The sequence below is a fragment of the Engraulis encrasicolus genome, chromosome 15 (assembly GCF_034702125.1).
Source record: "Engraulis encrasicolus isolate BLACKSEA-1 chromosome 15, IST_EnEncr_1.0, whole genome shotgun sequence".
Lineage (NCBI taxonomy): Eukaryota > Metazoa > Chordata > Actinopteri > Clupeiformes > Engraulidae > Engraulis > Engraulis encrasicolus.
This window is the reverse complement of record NC_085871.1, coordinates 3012501-3032500: the sequence shown is the minus strand read 5'-3', so window position 1 is coordinate 3032500 and position 20000 is coordinate 3012501. Positions and strand designations below refer to the sequence as shown.

General features: G+C 44.9%; 2 protein-coding genes across 2 annotated transcripts in view; one reads left to right on the top strand and one right to left on the bottom strand.

The window, feature by feature from the left end:
- LOC134463633 (rho GTPase-activating protein 8-like) overlaps positions 1-11139 on the top strand; it is a 24563-nt gene extending 13424 nt beyond the window's left edge. Inside the window, exons 8-13 of the mRNA XM_063216820.1 lie at positions 2156-2266; positions 2844-2917; positions 3686-3763; positions 7254-7382; positions 7735-7838; positions 10526-11139. Of these exons, the coding sequence (XP_063072890.1) occupies positions 2156-2266; positions 2844-2917; positions 3686-3763; positions 7254-7382; positions 7735-7838; positions 10526-10723 (694 nt within the window). The 3' untranslated portion in view covers positions 10724-11139. The remainder of the gene's footprint in view (positions 1-2155; positions 2267-2843; positions 2918-3685; positions 3764-7253; positions 7383-7734; positions 7839-10525) is intronic.
- Positions 11140-17150: 6011 nt separating this feature from the next.
- Positions 17151-20000, bottom strand: part of phf21b (PHD finger protein 21B) — a 183691-nt gene continuing 180841 nt past the window's right edge. The window contains exons 10-13 of the mRNA XM_063218130.1: positions 19857-20000; positions 19034-19100; positions 18591-18694; positions 17151-17689 (exon numbers count right to left, since the gene is read on the bottom strand). The exon at positions 19857-20000 is cut by the window's right edge and continues 15 nt beyond it. Of these exons, the coding sequence (XP_063074200.1) occupies positions 17354-17689; positions 18591-18694; positions 19034-19100; positions 19857-20000 (651 nt within the window). The 3' untranslated portion in view covers positions 17151-17353. The remainder of the gene's footprint in view (positions 17690-18590; positions 18695-19033; positions 19101-19856) is intronic.

Here is a 20000-nt window from a genome sequence, read left to right as displayed (position 1 = left end):
GGGGTAGCTGACCCCTTTGTCTCCCCCTGTCGGCTTCCCTGGTGTGAGATATTGACATCTCCGCAGTGTCCTCCAGGGGCCCTGATGTTGCTTCACTACCCCAGGAGCAGATGCCTTGGAGCAGGCCCGGTGTTGCCTGGGAGCAGGCCTGGTGTTGTCAGGCTTCATTTGTATTGATATTTGCTCATCTCCCTGCCTCACTCCCGTTAACACGGCAATTATTCAGAGCACGGCCAGACAAAACTAAACTGCCTGCCTGCCTGCCTGCCTGGTTGGCTGATGAATATTTATGCGGACGAGAGAGAACACACACACACACACAAACACACACACACACGATGCAAAGGAGGGTTGACTTATTCTCCCTGGGAATGGTGAGCAGGTGGTTGGTTAGCAGGGTGGGTGGTGCATTAAGAGATGGTTGATTTGTTCTCCCCATCTTGCATAAAAATGCAAGGTGCGGCCTCTTTCTTGACAAATTGAGTTGAGCATTTGGTCCAGCACCCTCACAATTGAAGTATTTTAGAGTGAAGCCTGCTCCAAGCTGAGCATTTGACTTAGAGCTAGAGCTGTAACGATATTGGATCGAACCGAGAAATCGTGATACTCAATGTCACAATACTGTATCGTGATGTAAGGGGGCAGTATACGCACTTTCAAAGTTTTTGTTATCCTTCAGTCCAGAAAACAACCATGATTCGATGTGATTGTGCTTCCAAGCTTCATATGAGATACATTTCAGAAATCGTGGGGTATATCGAACCGTATATCAAAAATCATGATACGAACTGAGTCGTGAGTTCAGTGTATTGTTATAGCCCTACTTAGAGCTAATGCAGAAATGGAGATGAGGAGAAGGGGAGATAGTGGAGGGGAAGGGAAGATAGTGGAGGAGAAGGGAAGATAGTGGAGGAGAAGGGAAGATAGTGGAGGAGAAGGGAAGATAGTGGAGGAGAAGGGGAGATAGTGGAGGAGAAGGGGAGATAGTGGAGGAGAAGGGGAGATAGTGGAGGAGAAGGGGAGATAGTGGAGGAGCAGAAATGGAGATGAGGAGAAGGGAAGTTAGTGGAGGAGAAGGGAAGTTAATGGAGGAGAAGGGAAGATAGTGGAGGAGCAGAAGGGAGTTGGAGGAGGTCATAAGTACTGCATTTGAAGATCATCTATTATGAATGAATGAAGGAAGGAAGGAAGGAAGACCATTCATACTGTAATGTTAAAGCAACATTTGGAAACTGCTACTACTGAAGTAGTTATTTTAGCATTCATCAGTTTGCAGAAGGATGAAAAGGCCCTATCCTGTTCGCATTGCCATGAGCAATCATCATACTAAATAAGGCTGGAGCAGTAGGGATGCATTCCAATATGCGACCTTGCTTCCTCCACTTGTACGTGTGGCCTCGCCCCGCCTCCTGGCCCCTCCTCCGTGGAGAAAACAATAAAGTTTCCCAGCTGTCAGCCTAGCCACAACAACTTTTGGGGGACTGTTTTTCATTCACCATCCCAATTGCAAATGAGAAAAAGACTTTACAATTGAGCTTTTGCAAGATATTGAAATATAATGCTGTTGTCAGTGATGTCATCATGACATATTACTTCCTGGTACGAGTCCACAAGCACAAGCGGAGGAAGCAAGGTTGCATATTGGAACGCACCCTTGGTCTTCTCTCTCTACCTCGCTATGACAGACAGTTCCTCTTCTCAACTCTAGGGTGACCTTTCCTGGTTAACAAGAGACTATCTCACAGACTGTCTTTCAGATCGGAAGAATTGTACAAAGCAGCATGGGATTTCCCAGGCTAAGGGTGACCTACGTATTCTCAAACTTAGTAGTTTTCCATGACTACTTCAAAATCATCATCAGACTTCATTTTACTTTGCTGATGCTCTTATCCAAAGTGACTTATTACAGGGTATTGGATACAATGCAAACTGTGGGACTGGGTGCCTTGCTCACAGTCAGGGTGGGATTTGAACCTGCAACCCTCTAATCCAAAGACCTACTCCTTAGCCATTAGGCCATGGCTGACCCGCATGCCACTTTCATCAGTCAATATGCTGTTAATCTGCATTGCACTTTCTAAAGCATAGCATTATGGCTTTGTTCTCGTTTTCCTTTGCATGTGCCGTATCCACGACTACCGTGTGTTGCAAACAGACATGACGAGAAGCTGCGTGCCAGTCAGAAAGGTGGACCCCCGCCCTCAGTCAAAGTCCCACCCCCACGACCCCCCCTCCCCACTCAGCAGTTTGGGGTCAGCCTGCAGTAGTAAGTGCAAGTGTATACCTACACTCTCCTGTATGTACTGTACACACACACTCGACGACAAGTGTATACACTCTAATGTAACACGAGAGCTATCTGTACTCAATATTATTTCAATCAGGGATGTCAAACTCAGGCCCGGGGGCCAAATTTGGCCCGCGGAGCCATTTTATTTGGCCCGTGAGACCATTTCAAATGTGCATTACAGTTGGCCCACATACACCAGTAGTATTAAGATTTGAACATAAAAATGCGTATATCACAAGAATATGAGTGGACCCAGGCCATTGAAACAACTCACACTCAAATGCAACAGAATATGTGCAGGCACATTTTAACTATGATGGGAATCTGTTTAAACATGAGCAATTGCAGTCCATTTTTGTAAAAAATATATATTGATTTTGGCCCTCTGCCAATTTGAGTTTGACACCCCTGATTTAAATGATGCATAGACTCATCTTTTGTGCCTTATGTGGCGTCTTTCCTCCGAAGGCAAAATCTGTCCTTGCACTACTGTATACAGTAGAAACCATGGAATGAGTGAACTAACTCACTGCACTCGCTGCTTTCCTCCTAGTGTCCGAGACAAAAACAACGGAGTTCGTATACCGCCCGTGATGACTCAAACTGTGTTCTTCATCAAGGAAAAGGGTGAGTTCTGTTCTGTGTGCAAATAATGAAAAGCTTGTTCTATTTCATGCTGTAATACAGTATGTGCATGTTTGCACCATGAATGATGGCAATCAGTGGTCGTATGTCATTAAAGGGGTATGCCACTATTTTGGGGCTTAATACAGTTAAAATCGTTGGCTGGGGTTTATAAAGGTGGTAAAGTGTCTTATTTTTCATGTAAGCCGTTGTCTTGCTTTAAGACAAGTTAAAAGAGGGAGCATGTCACTAAGCTAGTGAAAGTCAATGGATCCATGTAGCATGCTACAATGCTACACGGATCCATTGACTTTCACTAGCTTAGCGACATATTTCCTCTTTTAACTTGTCTTAAAGCAAGACAACGCTTAACATGAAAAATAAGACACTTTACCACCTTTATAAACCCCAGCCAACGATTTTAACTGTATTAAGCCCCAAAATAGTGGCATACCCCTTTAATGGCGGGCAGTAGGTGGCTAGTTACACTGTATTAGCCAGCTGTTGTGTCCAATACAGTAATCATGGTTGGTGGTTCCACAGCCTAACCCCTTTCTCCCCCACCCCTCTTCCACATCTCCACTTCCCTCCTCCATGTCCACCCTTCTCCTCTCTTCCACTTCTCCACCTCTCTCTGCCTCCTCCACTCTCCTCTTTCTCTTCCACCTCTCCACCCCTCCTTGCCTCCTCCACTGATCGCTTCCACCTCTCCACTCCTCGTTCCACCTCCTCCACTCCCCCCTTCCACCTCTCCTCCTCTCTCTGCCCCAGGCTTGCAGACAGAGGGCATCTTCAGGAGGTCTGTACGAGTTCAACTCATCAAGGACATCAAGAAACTCTATAACCTGGGTAAGCTACGGACACACGCACACTGATATTCTTCTTTCACACACACACACACACGCACACGCACACGCACACGCACAGGCACACGCACACGCACACGCACAGGCACACATACACATACACATACACCACACACTCACACACTCACTATTTTGTTCCGAACCCCTTAACCATGCCCTCAAAAGTCATAGACAGTCATACATACGGCCACACAGACACATACACACGGGCACACACACACACACACACACACACACCACACACACACCACACCACGGAAAACACTTCTGCGACCCCTATACAGAATTTTGGCAAAATCAGTGACACTGCCGCGGATTCCATGTTCCAATGGTCCGTCCATGTTCATTGCTTGGAATTCTGTGAGATCAGGGTGAGCCCATAGCTGATAACGAGCCAGGCCAAGCTCAGTGGTTGTGAGTGGTTGGCAATCAAGACAGAGGAGAGCGGTATAATGAGAACCTAGTCTGCTGAACTATGGAGCTTAGCATGTTCCACATGGAGTTCAGAGTGTTCCTCAGAGCTGGTCTAAGCACTTCTATTGGGAGGGGGTCGCCTGGCAGTACACACACACACACACACAGACACAGACACAGACACATACAGACACACACACACAAACACACACAGACACACACACACAAACACACACAGAGTCACTGATATTCTTTTTTTATACTCACACGTCATCACACAGACACACACATACTCACACACTGTGGGGGTTTTTTGGGGGGAGGAGGGGTATTTGGTATTTTGGTCTGTTCTGTTTTTATCTCTGGCTGCCAGGAAGGGGAAAGATCGATAGATAGAGCTCAGTCCCCCCCACACAGATTCTCTGATGCCATCAGTGGCAGAGAGGGCGTGCGTGCGTGTCAGGGAGGGTGGGGGATTGGGGACAGGAGGGAACTTAGGGATTTTTTGAGGGTGGGGGCTCTGAATTCCTTCACAGATGCCATCTTGATATTTGTTCCTCAGTTGTTTCCCTCTAGTTGACCTGGGGTGGGGGTCTACAGATCTGACTCCATCACCAAGGATGAATTTACTGCATGGCCCTACCGGGCCCACGGCCAGGGGCCCAGGAATCAAAGGGGGCCTGAAGGCCAAGCCTCTTTATTTCCTTTTTCATACAGCATTAAAATCACACTTTTAATAACTCTATTTTCATGCCTGTGAACCCCCAACAACATACCATAGGGCCTCTAACATCCGTCCTGAAATCCTCAATCTATTTCTAGACTAGTAACTCCCATGGAGCAGATTTACCACTTAATGTTTGGAATACCTCCCTGGTCAAGGTGGAAGGTATTGGTTGTCAAGGTGGCCGACTTGGGTGTTGTGAGGTTGGGGTGTGCACATTCACAAAAACAACGATCTAGGTGCCAGACAAAAGTGGTAGACGGTGTGACAAAGTGGTCTGCACACTGGGTATGAGCTCCAAAGAAAAATAAACTTAATTTCATTAATAACGGCAACATTTCGATCCACCATTGCGATCTCCTTCAGGCCTGATTCCCTCACACAGCTACAGGAGGCTATTAGAAGGGGGTGGTGTGGTGTGAGGGTATGGAATTGGACTGGGATGGTCTTCAGGTCTCATCCCATCACACAGGGGTCAATGGGGTGGTGGAGGATGGGAGAAGGAGATGGTGGGGATGGTGGTGTGTAGGTCTGATTCCATCACACAGGGCTTCGCAGATTGGCAATGGTGGGTAGAGGAGGGTTAGTGGAGTGTGGAAGTGGTAAAGGGAGGTGATCTGAGTATGGCTTTGAGCTAGGAGGGCCTGCTGTTCTGATTACATCTCACTGGGGTCAGTGGACTGACAGTGGTGGGAAGGGGAGGGGTACTGGAGTATGGGAGGAGGAGTGTGGGGATGGTGGTGTGTGGAGGTCTGATTCCATTACACTGGGGCCAGTGGGATGGAGGAGGTGAGGATTATGGGAGGGGAATTGGGAGATGGTCTTACTATACAGTATCCCTCCTCTTTGTCTAGAAGGTTCTGCACAACAATCGTCTATAAGAGTAAGATACCTTGGGCTCATACTTTTCCGGGATCCATGTGACATTGGGTGAACGCCCCTTTAGGAGACCTTAGGTTAGGAGACCTTTGGAGACTTAAGGTTGAGAATTAGTGGAGTTTCATTTGTGGAAGTAGCACACATATTATGTGGGCTACAAGTAGATGGCAGTAGCACACATATTATGCAAGCCACCCAAGAAGGATGGAACAACGCACATTCCCTGAGCACACTCCTTTACATTGAGTGAGCGGAGTTTGACTTTTCTTACTCTAATAGACGATAGTTGGTTCTGCGGGTCTGATTGCACCACAGTGTGGTGGTGGTGGTGGTGGTAGAAACGGTTAGGGGGAGTATAGGGAGGAGGGATGAAGGGAGGTGGTCTGTAGATGAAGAAAAGTGTCCATTTTCAGTCTCTCTTCCACTCCATTAGTTCCCAAAGCACGCACATACCCCCTATCCTGACCTCCATCCCTGCCCTCCATCTATCCCTACCCTCTATCTCACCTTCCCTCTCCATCTTATCCCTCCTCTGTCCATCTCCTCTCTCCGTAAACTAGCACTGATCCATGGAACAGTCCGATTGCTTGGTCCTAAGCAGTATTCCCCACAGTAGGCGCACACACACACACACGTACACACACACGTACACACACACGTACACACACACGTACACACACACACACACACACGTACACACACACACACACACACACACACACACACACACACACACACACACACACACACACACACACACACACACACACACACACACACACACACACACACACACACACACAGAGGTGTTCCGAGTAAGTGTTATTTACAGAGTTAACCATGCCTGAGCCAGGCAGCTCCATTTCAGGTCACAATTGAACGCAAGGGGGGTTTGAGTTAATTACAGAACAACACACGCACACACGTATACACGCATACATACACACTGTCCTACTCTGTAACACACTCACACACTCAAACACACACACATGACGGCAGACGGGTCACGATTGACTTGACTTAATCACAGTACAAATCTCTTAAGCTCTTAGTGTGGTATTGGCATGCACTTCCCAGTGTGTAACACACAGGCAAACCACCAAATCTCCAAGGTGGGTGAGTGTATTGAACCAAGCATGCAGACATCTGATCGTTTGAAGTCCTCAGATCTTTGACATGCCGCAGGAGCGCACAAACACATTTGGATGTGCACACACACACACGCATGCACTATGAGCTTCAGTGCTACTCTCCTGTTTGATATGCCGCATGTGCAAGGGCACGCAGGCAGGCAGACACGCAGGCAGACACACACGCAGGCAGACACACACGCAGGCAGACACACACACGCGCACAGACATGCACACACGCGCGCACACACACACACACACACACAGGTGTGCCTCCCTCCCTCCCTCCTCTCACGTCCCCTTCTCCACTTGCGTGTCCTCCGCAGGTAAGCCAGTGGACTACCAGCAGTATGGTGATGTCCATGTCCCCGCCGTCATCCTCAAGACCTTCCTCAGGGAGCTGCCTGAACCCCTCTTCACCTTCGCCCTCTACGACCGCATACTCGACATCACCAGTAAATGGATGGATGGATGGATGGATGGATGGATGGATGGATGGATGGATGGATGGATGGATGGATGGATGGATACTATAGATAGATAAATGGATGGATGGATGAATGGATAGATAGATACTATAGATACTATAGATAGATAGATGGCACCTACTTTTCTGATAATGCTATGATAACAAAAATGTGTCCAAATAAAATCTTATCGTACTGTTGCCCAGTAGTGTTGCTGAAAAGGTTGTCTAGGGTATCTTTAAGTTTAACAGTAACTTTAAGTGTAACAGTAACATTAGCTGGGGTAGGATGGTGATGATGGTGGCCTTACATTTGTGTGTGTTTGGTGTGTTTGTGTCAGGAGTTGAAAGCAGCCTTCGGGTGTCGACCTGCAAGCGCATAGTGGAGTCCCTGGCTGAACACAACTACATTGTGCTCAAGTACTTGGTCTGCTTCCTCAACATGGTGAGCCAAAACACACACACACACACACACACACACACACACACACACACACACACACACACACACACACACACACACACACACACACACACACACACACACACACACACACACACACACACACACACACACACACACACACACTCATGCACGGCTGGGGAAATCCACTAGGAGCGCCTGGGAATCGTTAGTCACCGTTATCCGTTTCTTGTCATGTCGTCACCTCCATTTTGGCTGTAGAAACTACCACCTCTGGCAGATAAGCCATGCCCTCCACCCTCTCTGGCCCCAAAAAGAGCTCTCTCCTTCAGCCACTCGCAGGCACAGCTCCCCCCTCCCTTGGAAAGGAAAGGATGGAAACTCCTGCAGTGTTCCTGTTTCCTATCATTCACTGCTTACTCGATTGATGGATCAACATGCATGCACAGGAACGCGCACACACACACACACACACACACACACACACACACACACACACACACACACACACACACACACACACACACACACACACACACACACACACACAGACACACACACACCATGAGACAAGTGTTACCTCACCCTATAATATAATGGTTGGCAATCTGAAATATGCTTTCCTTCTTCCTTTACTCGATTATTTCGGAGTGCAAGATGTTCTGCATGTGCAAAGCAGGCAACACACACACACACACACACACACACACACACACACACACACACACACACACACACACACACACACACACACACACACACACACACATACACACACACACAACGTTTTGTGATGAAATTGTAGGAATATAAAAATCAACCATTGTGATCTATTTAAAGTATACAGAGAGAAACACACACATACACACACACACACACACACCATATAGAAATATATGTTTTTTTTTTCTTATATAAAAACTGAGACTGTTCCCCATCGTATGTGCCTTTTAGTCATGCTCAAATTGAGATTTTGCCCCTGAAAATGATTCCTCCTTTAAACTCTGACTAAAGGGGAGATTTGTGAAAACTTCAGTTTCCTTTTTGCATGAAAACTGAAAAAAATGGCTACGTGCACAGTGTGCCTGGCTCTTTCTCTCTACACTGCCGCCTATAGGCTTATGATACAGGATTTAAGGATGGCTAGTCAACAGCATATTTATGCAGATTCACAGATGATGAGAGAACAAAGTTATTTAGGAAAATATCTGTTTGCAGCAGTACATGTAAATATAGTCTTGGTTGAGCTGTGCTGTAGACCCACTCCATCACTGTGTGTGTGTGAAATGATGACGAAGGCTTTAAAAGAGGCTTGTTGAGTCGACAAACATCACAGTAAGGGTTTTGCCTTAGTGCCTTTTTATCCCTACTTGAATGCCACAGGAAGGAAAGGAAACGTGTGAATGGTTTTGAATCGGTGCGGGTGTTAAGACGAGAGGCTGTGAATGTTAATTACATCAAAGCTACGTCGCTCAAAGCTCTCGCACTACAGCAGGCTTCTGCATTTGCATTTGTTTTTGCAACGCCAACAAAAAAATCATTCATTCATTTTTAGATAGTAAGTACTGCACTTAATACATTTTAATCCTAAACCTGATTTACTGTAAGTGTTTAGTCTCCACTTTCAGTGTGGTCTGTATATGCACAAACCAACCTGTGCTGTATATGTATATACATCGCGTCCTTGATTTTCAAGCGATATCAGAACACTCTGTCTTTAAAGTCTGCCTATTTTGCATTGTGTGCTGTAGGTGTCATTTCCTTCCAATCATCACAGTCCTTCTGTCTCTTTGTCTGAAACATTGCTAGTCGTCATGCCCTCCGCCTCTCCTTCACCTCCTCTACTCTGTGTAGAACATTTTGTTTGTGTCGTGTCGTTTGTCATTTGTCACGCCTTTACAAGGTCCCTTCTTCCACTAAGATGTAATGATGGGTGCTCTCTATGCAACATAATGTTTTGCAAAGAGGGAGGCAAGGTGGTTGAAATCAATTCATCACTCAAGGTGGTTTTCTTTTTGCATTCCGCCTACCTCATTCCTGTCTTTAAAGATCGTTCTCGGTACTTATTCACCGCTTTCACTTTCTTTCTCAAGCATGGTGATGACTAGCCGGGCTCCGCCCTACTGGTGACGCAACGCCTTCGGCTCAGCTACACACAGTAGGGCCAGGAGCTTGTTCAAGTAGAATCTCTGATCCAGCTACAGCAGGATCTCCACCCACTTTGTCTGGAACCAATCAACTGAGCATTTCCAGCCGTCCTGGGTAGAGGCGTGTTCAAGGCAGTGACGTGGTTTAAGCAGAGACGTGCTATTGGGACTAAGAAATGTTTGATTTAAACTTCGGCACAGCCCTCAACCAGTAGCAAGCCGAGGGAGGCGGGTTAACCAGGCCATTTGGAAACACTAATCGTTATAGTCCTGGTCAGACCAGAATCGCGGTACGTGATCTGAAGTCTATGAAAATCAGGCAAGATGATGACCGCATACATACACACACATACAGTATATGTACAGTACACACACACACACACACACACACACACACACACACACACACACACACGTGCATGCACAGAAATGATCTCCAAACATAACCTGTTTTTTTTCTTCTTATATAGATATCAGGAGTGCATTTTGTATTTACTCATTAGTATTGTCTTTAACCTCTCTGTCTCTCTCCATATCCCCCCCCTCTATCCCCCCCCCCAGGTTTCCCAGCACAGTATCGAGAACAAGATGAGTCCCTCCAACCTGGCGTGCGTGTTCGGGGTGAACCTGGCACGCCCCCCTCAGGGCACCGTGTCCCTGCGTGCCCTCACCCCCCTCAACATCTTCACCGAGCTGCTGGTGGAGCACTACGCCACCATCTTCGGCTGCCGCTGCCCAGACGCACAGGTGCTGCCCTGATGACCACCACCGGAAGGAAACCAGAAATGTCCACAACACTGTTCTATACTCCCAAAAATATTTTTAAAATAATATTAATATAATGTTAATGGCACAGCATTTCAGATGCTCAGTCCTTTGGGAGTGAGTGTCCGAAACATCGTGCCATTAAATATTTTGAAGAACTGCACATCCAAAATGTTGTGGCATTAAGTATTTGGGAGCATAGAATAGTTTCGCGGACATTCCTCATTTCCTTTAAGTCATTGGTGTGCCTGCATTCTCTGCTTCATCACTTGAAGGCTAACTGGTTCAGACGTTTGGTTCGTACCACACCTGCTTCAAACGTCCTTTGAAAATTACGCTACAATCTTCAGTTGTCGTCCAGATGCACAGGTGCTCCCCTGACGAGTATCTCCTGAACATCAACCTGACCAGACCTTCTGGACTATGCCCTCTGTTGGCCCTAATAGGCAGGTGCTCTGGTTCTACCGTCAAGACACTAGTTTGGCCTCACCTGTAACAACCACACACACACACACACACACACACACACACACACACACACACACACACACACACATACTGAATTTCCCTGGTCAAACACCACCTGCACTATGCACTAATTGAGTACTAGTCCTACTACTACTAACACTACTACAACCCCATGTTTGGCTGTCGTTGTCCAGACACCCAGATCGTCCCCTCACCAGCCTCAGCCTGAACTTCCCTGCATTTGCCCTGCTCTTGCACATTACCTGCTGAGCCCACTGCCAAAACCTACTGTCAGAAGAGGAGGCTGATGGATGGACTGTATGTGCAAACCTAGTTTAACAAAGAAAAAAACACGCACATCCATCTCAAAAATGGGTGCAGGACAAGCAAAGTCAGTGAAAATAAAGTCCGCAACACCCATCTCCCGGTTCTCCTAATAAAATATTGTGACGTTTCTGGCAGTGTGAGTCACAATATTTAGAGATTTAATAGAATGAACAGAAACGGATGCTTAATTTTCAGTCCTCTGTATGTGCAATCCAACATTCCTATTTATGTATATGCCCTGTTGAAATGAAAAACTGTATACACAGACACTCGAAAAGAGAAAAATGAAATTGTATCACTCCATCTCCTTAGGACCTTGGAGGTATTTGTTGTTGCAATGCTTTTTTCATGTTGATATCAGTATATATTGATGGGATGGGAAGGGGGGATTTGAAAGACTGTTTTTAGGTCAAATGATTTTTGTTACAAGGATGTATATTGTGTAAACACATACCAACATATGTGTATGTATATCTGTTTTCTCTAATGTAAATATAAAGGTGTTATGTCTCTAAAATATAAGTGTTATGGTGTACCTAGTCCTCAAAAGGACTATATGCTATGAGGAGGTATGAAAGAGAGAGAGAAAGAGAGAGAAAGATTCCTTTTAAGCCAGAAATCACCATGGCAACACTGCTTCGCTTGCAGCTGCACTGGAGATAACCTTGAAGGCTGGCTAGGCGGGGGGAAAGAAAGAATGGGGGGGGGGAAACGGGGGAAAAAAAGAAAAACGGCAGCAAGCACTTAACAGCAATGGCTACACAGGGACCTGGCAGGGCATCAGTGTGAGAGAGCTCATTTTCTCACATCCTGCTTTATCCCACCCTTAGTCAGACTGGTGCTTGTTAGGTGCACAGCACGATACCCGACCTGGCAGGACGGTCGACACATAAAAAGCTTCTTCTTTTTTTTTCTCGGCCGACATTGCCATGTCCGATAACGTCGAGCATCTCATGTGGTGCTGCTCCCCAGTGACTAGCCCATCCGCCACACAAGCACCAGTCTTTTCATCATTTGTAGGTCTTTTGTCGCTTTGTTGTCACGTGTCAAAAGCAATTGGAACAGAGGTGTGACTGCTGCAGAGATCTGGACATGTTACCTGGGCAACCGTCTATTAGTTTGTCTGGGCTGAGGTGTTTTCAGGGAGGCAGGGAGTGAGTGAGTGAGTGCTGCATTCCATCTTGTTGGAACGCTGAGCTTTATTCATACATATCCACACATTGTGCCCTGGCAGTGGGCTAGAATTACAAGGGCTCCGTTTTTCTTCTGCTATATGTAGAGAAGCAACCGCAGTCTCTCAATGTTTTACTTCATGTGACCAGGTGTCAGTATCTGACACTGAGGGTGTACCCTGTAACCTCTCATGTTGACATAGTCACCTATGGTAGATGTGTGTGTGCGTGTGCGTGTGCATGTGCGCGCCCTGTGTGTTTCTAAATGTGTCACTTGATGCATTGTCTATTGTTACAGTTTGGAGCCCAATGACTTGTACTATCAAGTTGTTTTTTAAAAAACAAAAAAAAGTTAACACACACAATGACAACAGGAAGGATTTTTGGTAGTTTTATTTATTAATGAATCAGTTTTTTGTAAGAACTTGGTACAAAAAAGTAAGACTACTCTTTACCATTTACCAACTTCCATCAATCAACGTTTAATGCGTCATGAAGAAGAAGAAAAAACTACATTGGCATATGTAAGACAAACACTTTTCCTATACACACTATCCACTGGACAGCCCCCTCGTGTTCATGACAATGAAAAAAAGAAAACACTACTTCAACAGTCCAAAAAGACATTTTCAATCTAAAACTTGGTGGCGTGTTTTCTTTTTTCTTGCGCTCTTCCTTTCTTCCTCCTCACTCCCAGTTTTTCTTTGCGTTCCAAAGGACATATCAAATGTTGCGAGCTAAGAATGCATAATTGGCAAACAATAGAAATGTTTTTTTTTTCCTTTCCACTTTGTCATTGTTATATTTTTTGTATCCCTTCCCACTCTCTTTTTTGTTTATTGATAAAAGAATATAAAAAAGGTTTTTATTTATTTTTTTCTTCTCTTCTCTGTTCAAACGTAGTGTTGCGTGTATTAAAATAGATCTGTATTAGCACAGCACAGTTTCTCCCGGAGCAGATTCTGGGAAAATGCAAGGGGACCGGAGGGATGAAAAGAAGGCTGGAAGTCTAGCCTCCTAAAAAAGGGGGTGAAATAAATGAGTACTGGACCATTAGGCCTCTTCACCTCCACCACCTCCACCACCACCACCACCAGTGCAGAACAACCTGGACAATTTTGTTTACAATCCAGTGCCACATATTCCAAATTACCAGGTTTTACCTGCTCAATTCAAGTAGGTGAACCTAACTGGTTGAATTGGACAGGCAAAACCAGGTGATATGGGATATGTGGCACCGTATTATAACTCATGAATCCAGATTGCCCATCACTGTCCACCACTAACGACCTCTTTTTCTTCTTCTTCTTGGGAGCTACTAGTTTAAGATCCACCCATAGTGTTCAATGTGGTGACTTGAGTGAACACTTTGCTATACGAACTGTATGTCCTTAGAGAAGAGATTGCTTTGCATCTGAATACGAGTCCCTCAACTAGTTGGCCAAAGGGAGAAAAATTGAATCGAGCTGGGACTGGAATGATATGTATGTATGGAGGGATGGTGTACATTCTGGTATCGGCTTTAGTCTTATCAGCCTATGGCCACTAGTTATTATGTGTTTGTAGGTGTGTTGCTAGGCGATCTCTTGCTGCTGTGGTTAACATGGTGATGTGTGGGTCACATGATCCAAACAGGAAGTTCAGAGAGGGAGTGGAACACAAGGCCAAAATGTCGATATGCATAAAAAAATATGCAGCAATGATTATGATGACTTTAATGATATTTTTCTAAATGTTTGGACTAAGAAGAAAAATGTCCCAAGTCATTTTGAAACACTGTCATCTCAACAGGCAAGAGTTGTATACACGCTATCTGATATGAACCTTTTTTTAAAGCCCTTAAATGACTAGAGAAATGGCGATGTGATTTTGAGATTTTATTTACTGTACGTTATACGTGATCTTGTCTGGGTTTTGAAAGGTATAAATAAAACACATTACTGTGGAGAAGCTCAATATCAGCCATCCATCACAGGGACGAGTGGAGTTGATCTAGGTCATGGACCTGGGGCTACAAAAACACCCATCTCGTCTACTGTCTCCTCTCGTCTTCCAATTTCACGATAACTGATGGCTAAATCATTTTTGAAAAAAGATGGGAGTGATCTTAAGGCCAGAACAAAGTGACCTCTGTGTTCTTGGGAGAACAGCGACTGGACAAATGGATATCTTATTGGTCAGTCTCTTGTTCTCTGTATTGCATTTATCTTTTTTGTTCTTCTTTAGAAATACTTCAAAGATCTGAGTGCTGTTTCTAACATCAGTGCATGAGTAAATGCAGGGATAAGAGCTAAATAAACAAATGAAAAACAAAAAAAGCTTGCTTTTAAATTCCTACAATGAAACAAAAGAAAATGCTGTTTGATCATATACATTATTATGTCATGACAGTAATGTTTCGTTATTCCTCCTACTGTGGAAATAGCAGGACTTTGCTTGTTCATATCACTCATCAAACAGTGTGTCATTGGCCCACATGCTTACAGTTCTGTGTGTGTGTGTGTATGAGCAGACACACATACACACACATACATATGGTTATTAAGACAAAGCCAAGGGGGGGAATGCGTGTTGACAAAGTGTGTGCTCACAGAGTTGGCCCAAAGGTTAACGTCAAGGACACACATAGAGACACATGCCCACACTTTGCTCTAGTCCAATATGATGCTAGTGCCAGTGGGGTCATGGTGTGTTAAACCCTGTTTCACCAGGGCATAGCCGGAAGACTGATCAAGCAAGCTGACACAAACGCAGACACACAAACAAAACTATCCCGACCACAACTAAAAAAGAAAAAGTCTAGTTGACCAGTATTTTGTGTTTAGACTATTTTCTTTTTTTTTCTTTACAAGGAATAGTATGTGATACGAAAGAAACCCTGGATTTGTCTCTACTTTCTTGATATTGAGGCAGTGTTCATTTGTGTTGACTAGCAGGTTTTTTTTCCCAAAATAAATACAAAAGATTTAAAAAGTAAAAGAAAAAAATGCCACTTTTTGATACAAGCGAGTTCTATCTCCAGTAAAATGCTGAGTTGTTAGAAAGTTATACAAGGGAAAAAAGATAATTGAATCAAAGAGCATATAAGTGTAATAAAAAAAACAAGGTTCACAGAGAGGACACACTAAAACCCAAAAGACTGAATCGTAGGAGTTTCCAGTACAAAAAAAGTAAGGTTTTTGGCATATTTTCTATACTGGTGAAAAAAGTACAGGAACAAAAAGGATCAGAGAATGAATGGGTCATAAACACACAGGTGAAACTATGGGTATTTTTAGGGAGAGAAAAAAACACCAACAAAAATAAAATGTAAAAATGTACAAAAAATATCACCTGAACTAAATACAAAATGATAAAGAAAGCTTGGATAGGAGAGGGTGAAGTTCAGAAAGGACATGGGAGAGAAAAGAACAAAAAGGACCTGCATGAACGTTACAGAAACGTTTCATGATCGGATTATGTACATAATGATCCCCTCCGGAACTTCAACTCCTCTCCGTTTAACAACAGGCAGCTTCATGAAAATACTAAATTCTCCACTAGAAATGCTAAATTCTGTAGTCATCTTAAATACTTTGTTCTTTGTTCTTTTTGACTATATTAATACTGAAAAAAAGTTATTCTCTGTTTCTCCTTTCTCTTCTATCCGGCTTGTTTTTTTTTCTTTACTTTTCTTTTTTTAAATCATTGTTGTTTGAAGGCTTATATGCAACGTCCGTACGTACATACACAATGGAAACATCACCCCACCCCAACCCCCACCCTTATCCCCCAATCCCACCCCTCTTCCCTTGTCACCTGAATTCATATGGCAAATATTGTTCATAGAAGAATGAGAACGAATATCTACGCCGATATATCAATGTACAGTCATTTTTACCCATTTCATATGTCTGTGGTTTTTAGTCATAGCTAACTACTACTCTAATATTCTTCCCCACTACAAACCGAACAATTAGTCATTATTTCCCGTCTTTTTTAAGTCAAAGTAACAAAGAAAAAAAAATCTGGCCACAGAAAATACTTATTTTGATGTATCCTTCGCGGCACTGTGTTTTTAAAGTTGATAAATACATTAAGGCCAAGAACGATAATAAATTAATAATTTAAAAAAATGATAAGTAAAAAAGAAACTAAATCTCTTAAGCACTGTAGGTGTTGGGTTTAAAAAATACTTGTTATGAATCGAGTGAAGGATATAGTGTTTGTTCTTTTTTTATATTTCTAACCATAAGACATAAGACAGTTCCATCAACAACAACAAATCCACGCAAGGTAAATATCGCATTTGTCCTTCCTCTGTATGTTTTCATAACCTCTCTTTGTGTGTGTGTGTGTGTGTGTGTGTGTGTGTGTGTGTGTGTGTGTGTGTGTGTGTGTGTGTGTGTGTGTGTGTGTGTGTGTGTGTGTGTGTGTGTGTGTGTGTGTGTGTGTGTTTGTGTGTGTGTGCGTATGTCAAGAATGTTTTCCTTACATGTATGTACTGTATGTCTGGAGTGGTGTGTATGAAGTATACAAGTCCCTTTTTTTTGAAGAAACACATTTTGCTCTTTTACTCTCATCGCCTTGCGTGTTGGTTGTTTTGTTTGTTATAGCATGTCATCTCCACTCCAAATGAACTTCATTACTCAGTGTCCTCCAACACCACCACACATGGTCAGTTGCCCTGAGGCTGCGGCTGAGACAGGTTCTTCTGCAGTAACACACCCGGCCCCATAGATGGCACTGTGATGACTGAGGGGGCGCTGCTGGCTCCATGGGTGCTGCTGGCTCCATTGGTGCTGCTGGCACCAGTGCTGCTGCTGCTGCTGCTGTTTGCAGGCTTGATCCAGGGCAGGGAGAGCAGGGAGGCTCCGGCATTGGTGGTGGCCGTCATGGTGACCTGGATGACCTGGTCTCTCTGGATGAGGCGTATCAGGGCCTTGAGTCTCTCCAGGGAGGCCTGAGTCTCGCGCTGCTGGCCCAGCAACCGGTCCTTGAGGTCCATGCATTTCTGGAGAGAGGTAGGAAGGGATGAAGGAGGTCATTTCGAGTCTCACAACTAGGGTCAGTGGGGGTGAGAATGTATTTATTTCATTTATTTTATGTTATAACATTTGTAACTTTTGCTTCCCTTCTACCTCATTAAGTAAAATCAAGTACATGGTGTAACAGCTTTGTAATGTAATGTGCTAGTGTTGTACTGGTGATACACCTTGGCTTTAATTTTACTTTTACCACCTCTGGCCATGAGGTGAGTGAGTGAGTGAGTGAGTGAGTGAGTGAGTGAGTGAGTGAGTGAGTGAGTGAGTGAGTGAGTGAGTGAGTGAGTGAGTGAGTGAGTGAGTGAGTGAGTGAGTGAGTGAGTGAGTGAGTGAAGCCTCATTCACACACATCGCTGCTAGTTACTCGCTCAGCAAATGAAGTCAATAGAATGTCTATGTGATCCAGCAAGACGAGGAGGCGAGTAGACGAGTAGTGTACAAGCGATGCGATGTGGGCGGATATTTTAACTTTGAGCGAGCCGAGGCGAGTAACCAATTGGAATGCAGAGTTCGGTACTTCTCGTCTGTGCATTGGCAGTTAAAGCAACGGGAACGCTTAGCGAACGTTCCATGAGAGTGGCGAGTAGGCGAGTGAGCGAGAAGCTAGTAACTAGCAGCGTCGTGTGTGAGCGTAGCGTGAGTGAGTGAGTGAGTGAGTGAGTGAGTGAGTGAGTGAGCGTAACGTGAGTGAGTGAGTGATAGAGTGAGTGAGTGAGTGAGCGTAACGTGAGTGAGTGAGTGAGTGAGTGAGTGAGTGAGTGAGTGAGTGAGTGAGTGAGTGAGTGAGTGAGTGAGTGAGTGAGTGAGTGAGTGAGTGAGTGAGTGAGTAAGTGACTGACTGACTAACTGACTGAGGTCATGATCACTAACCAGCAGGTTGGAGCTGAGCCTCTGGTCCTGCTCCTGGAGATGAGTACACTCCTTCTTCAGCTCACAGCTGCGACGCAGCAACTTCCTCTTCTCATCCTCTTTCACTGGGAGAGAGAGAGAGGGAGGGAGGGAGGGAGGGATTGAAGAATGATGGAGGAGAAAAGGGTGAAGGGCAGCAGGGGTGGAGAGAAAGAGAGAGACAAAAGGGGGAAGAGATGGGTGACAGGACAGAAATGTGGGAAATGTAAGGAAGGAGAAAGAGAAAAGAGGGAGAAAGAGAGTGAGAGGGACATGAAGAAAGAAAGATCAAGGGAGGGGGATAGGGAGTGAGGTAGAGAGAAAGAAAACAGTGGAACCGATAAATCAAGAGAAATTAGTTTCTAAAATTGAAAAACAGAAGTTGAAGAGTCACTGTAAGGGTTGGTTGTAGTTGTGCAACTTACTTGATTTGTGTGTGACGTACGACTGAACAAAGTTGTGAGGCCAAGCCATGTTCTCTTTATTCAGCACCTGAGAGGACGACAAATGGAAGGAGACTGTTAGCATCATAAATAACCATTGAATACTGATTCCAATGTCAGATTTTCACTTGTTCACTTGTTCAGCACAAAGAAGCATTTCAAATTATATTTCATCATCTACTGTAACACTACTGTATTGTTTGTATCATGCTACTTAATTTTATATCGAACCAAATCTCTCTCTCTCTCTCTCTCTCTCTCTCTGTCTCTCTCTCTCTCTCTGTCTGTGTCAGAACAACAGATAATTTACAGATGTATACATATTTGTCAGTCTAGTAAATCATTATCTTTCTCAGTGTTCCCCTTAGTAGTCTCTGTTCTTTTCCCACACATACCAATAAACCCCAAAGAACCTCTACTGCACATGCTACTATGAACTTAAACAGCCACATGTTCACCAAATCCAAAGCCTGCTGAGCCAAGACCTAAATCAGTCATCTAAAGGCAGTGCCTGTCCTGGTCCAGTCAAAAATGATAGACAGTCTTGTTTGAGTAGTCGTGTGTGTGTGTGTGTGTGTGTGTGTGTGTGTGTGTGTGTGTGTGTGTGTGTGTGTGTGTGTGTGTGTGTGTGTGTGTGTGTGTGTGTGTGTGTGTGTGTGTGTGTGTGTGTGTGTGTGTGCGCGCGCGCGCGCGCGTGTGTGCGTGCGCGTGCGCGTGCGTGTGCGTGTGCGTGTGCGTGTCCATGTGTGTGTCCATACGTGCGCGCGTGTGTGTGTATTTGCGTTCCACAGTCCTACATGCATACCTTCTTCTGGCACTTGGGGCACATCCAGAGTCCCTTAGGGGGCGTCCTCAGCGGTGGGTGCAGGCAGTCGGGGTGGTATGCACGGGGGCACGTGCTGCACAGCTGCAGGTCTCCCTCCTCCCTACACACCGCACACTGCTCATC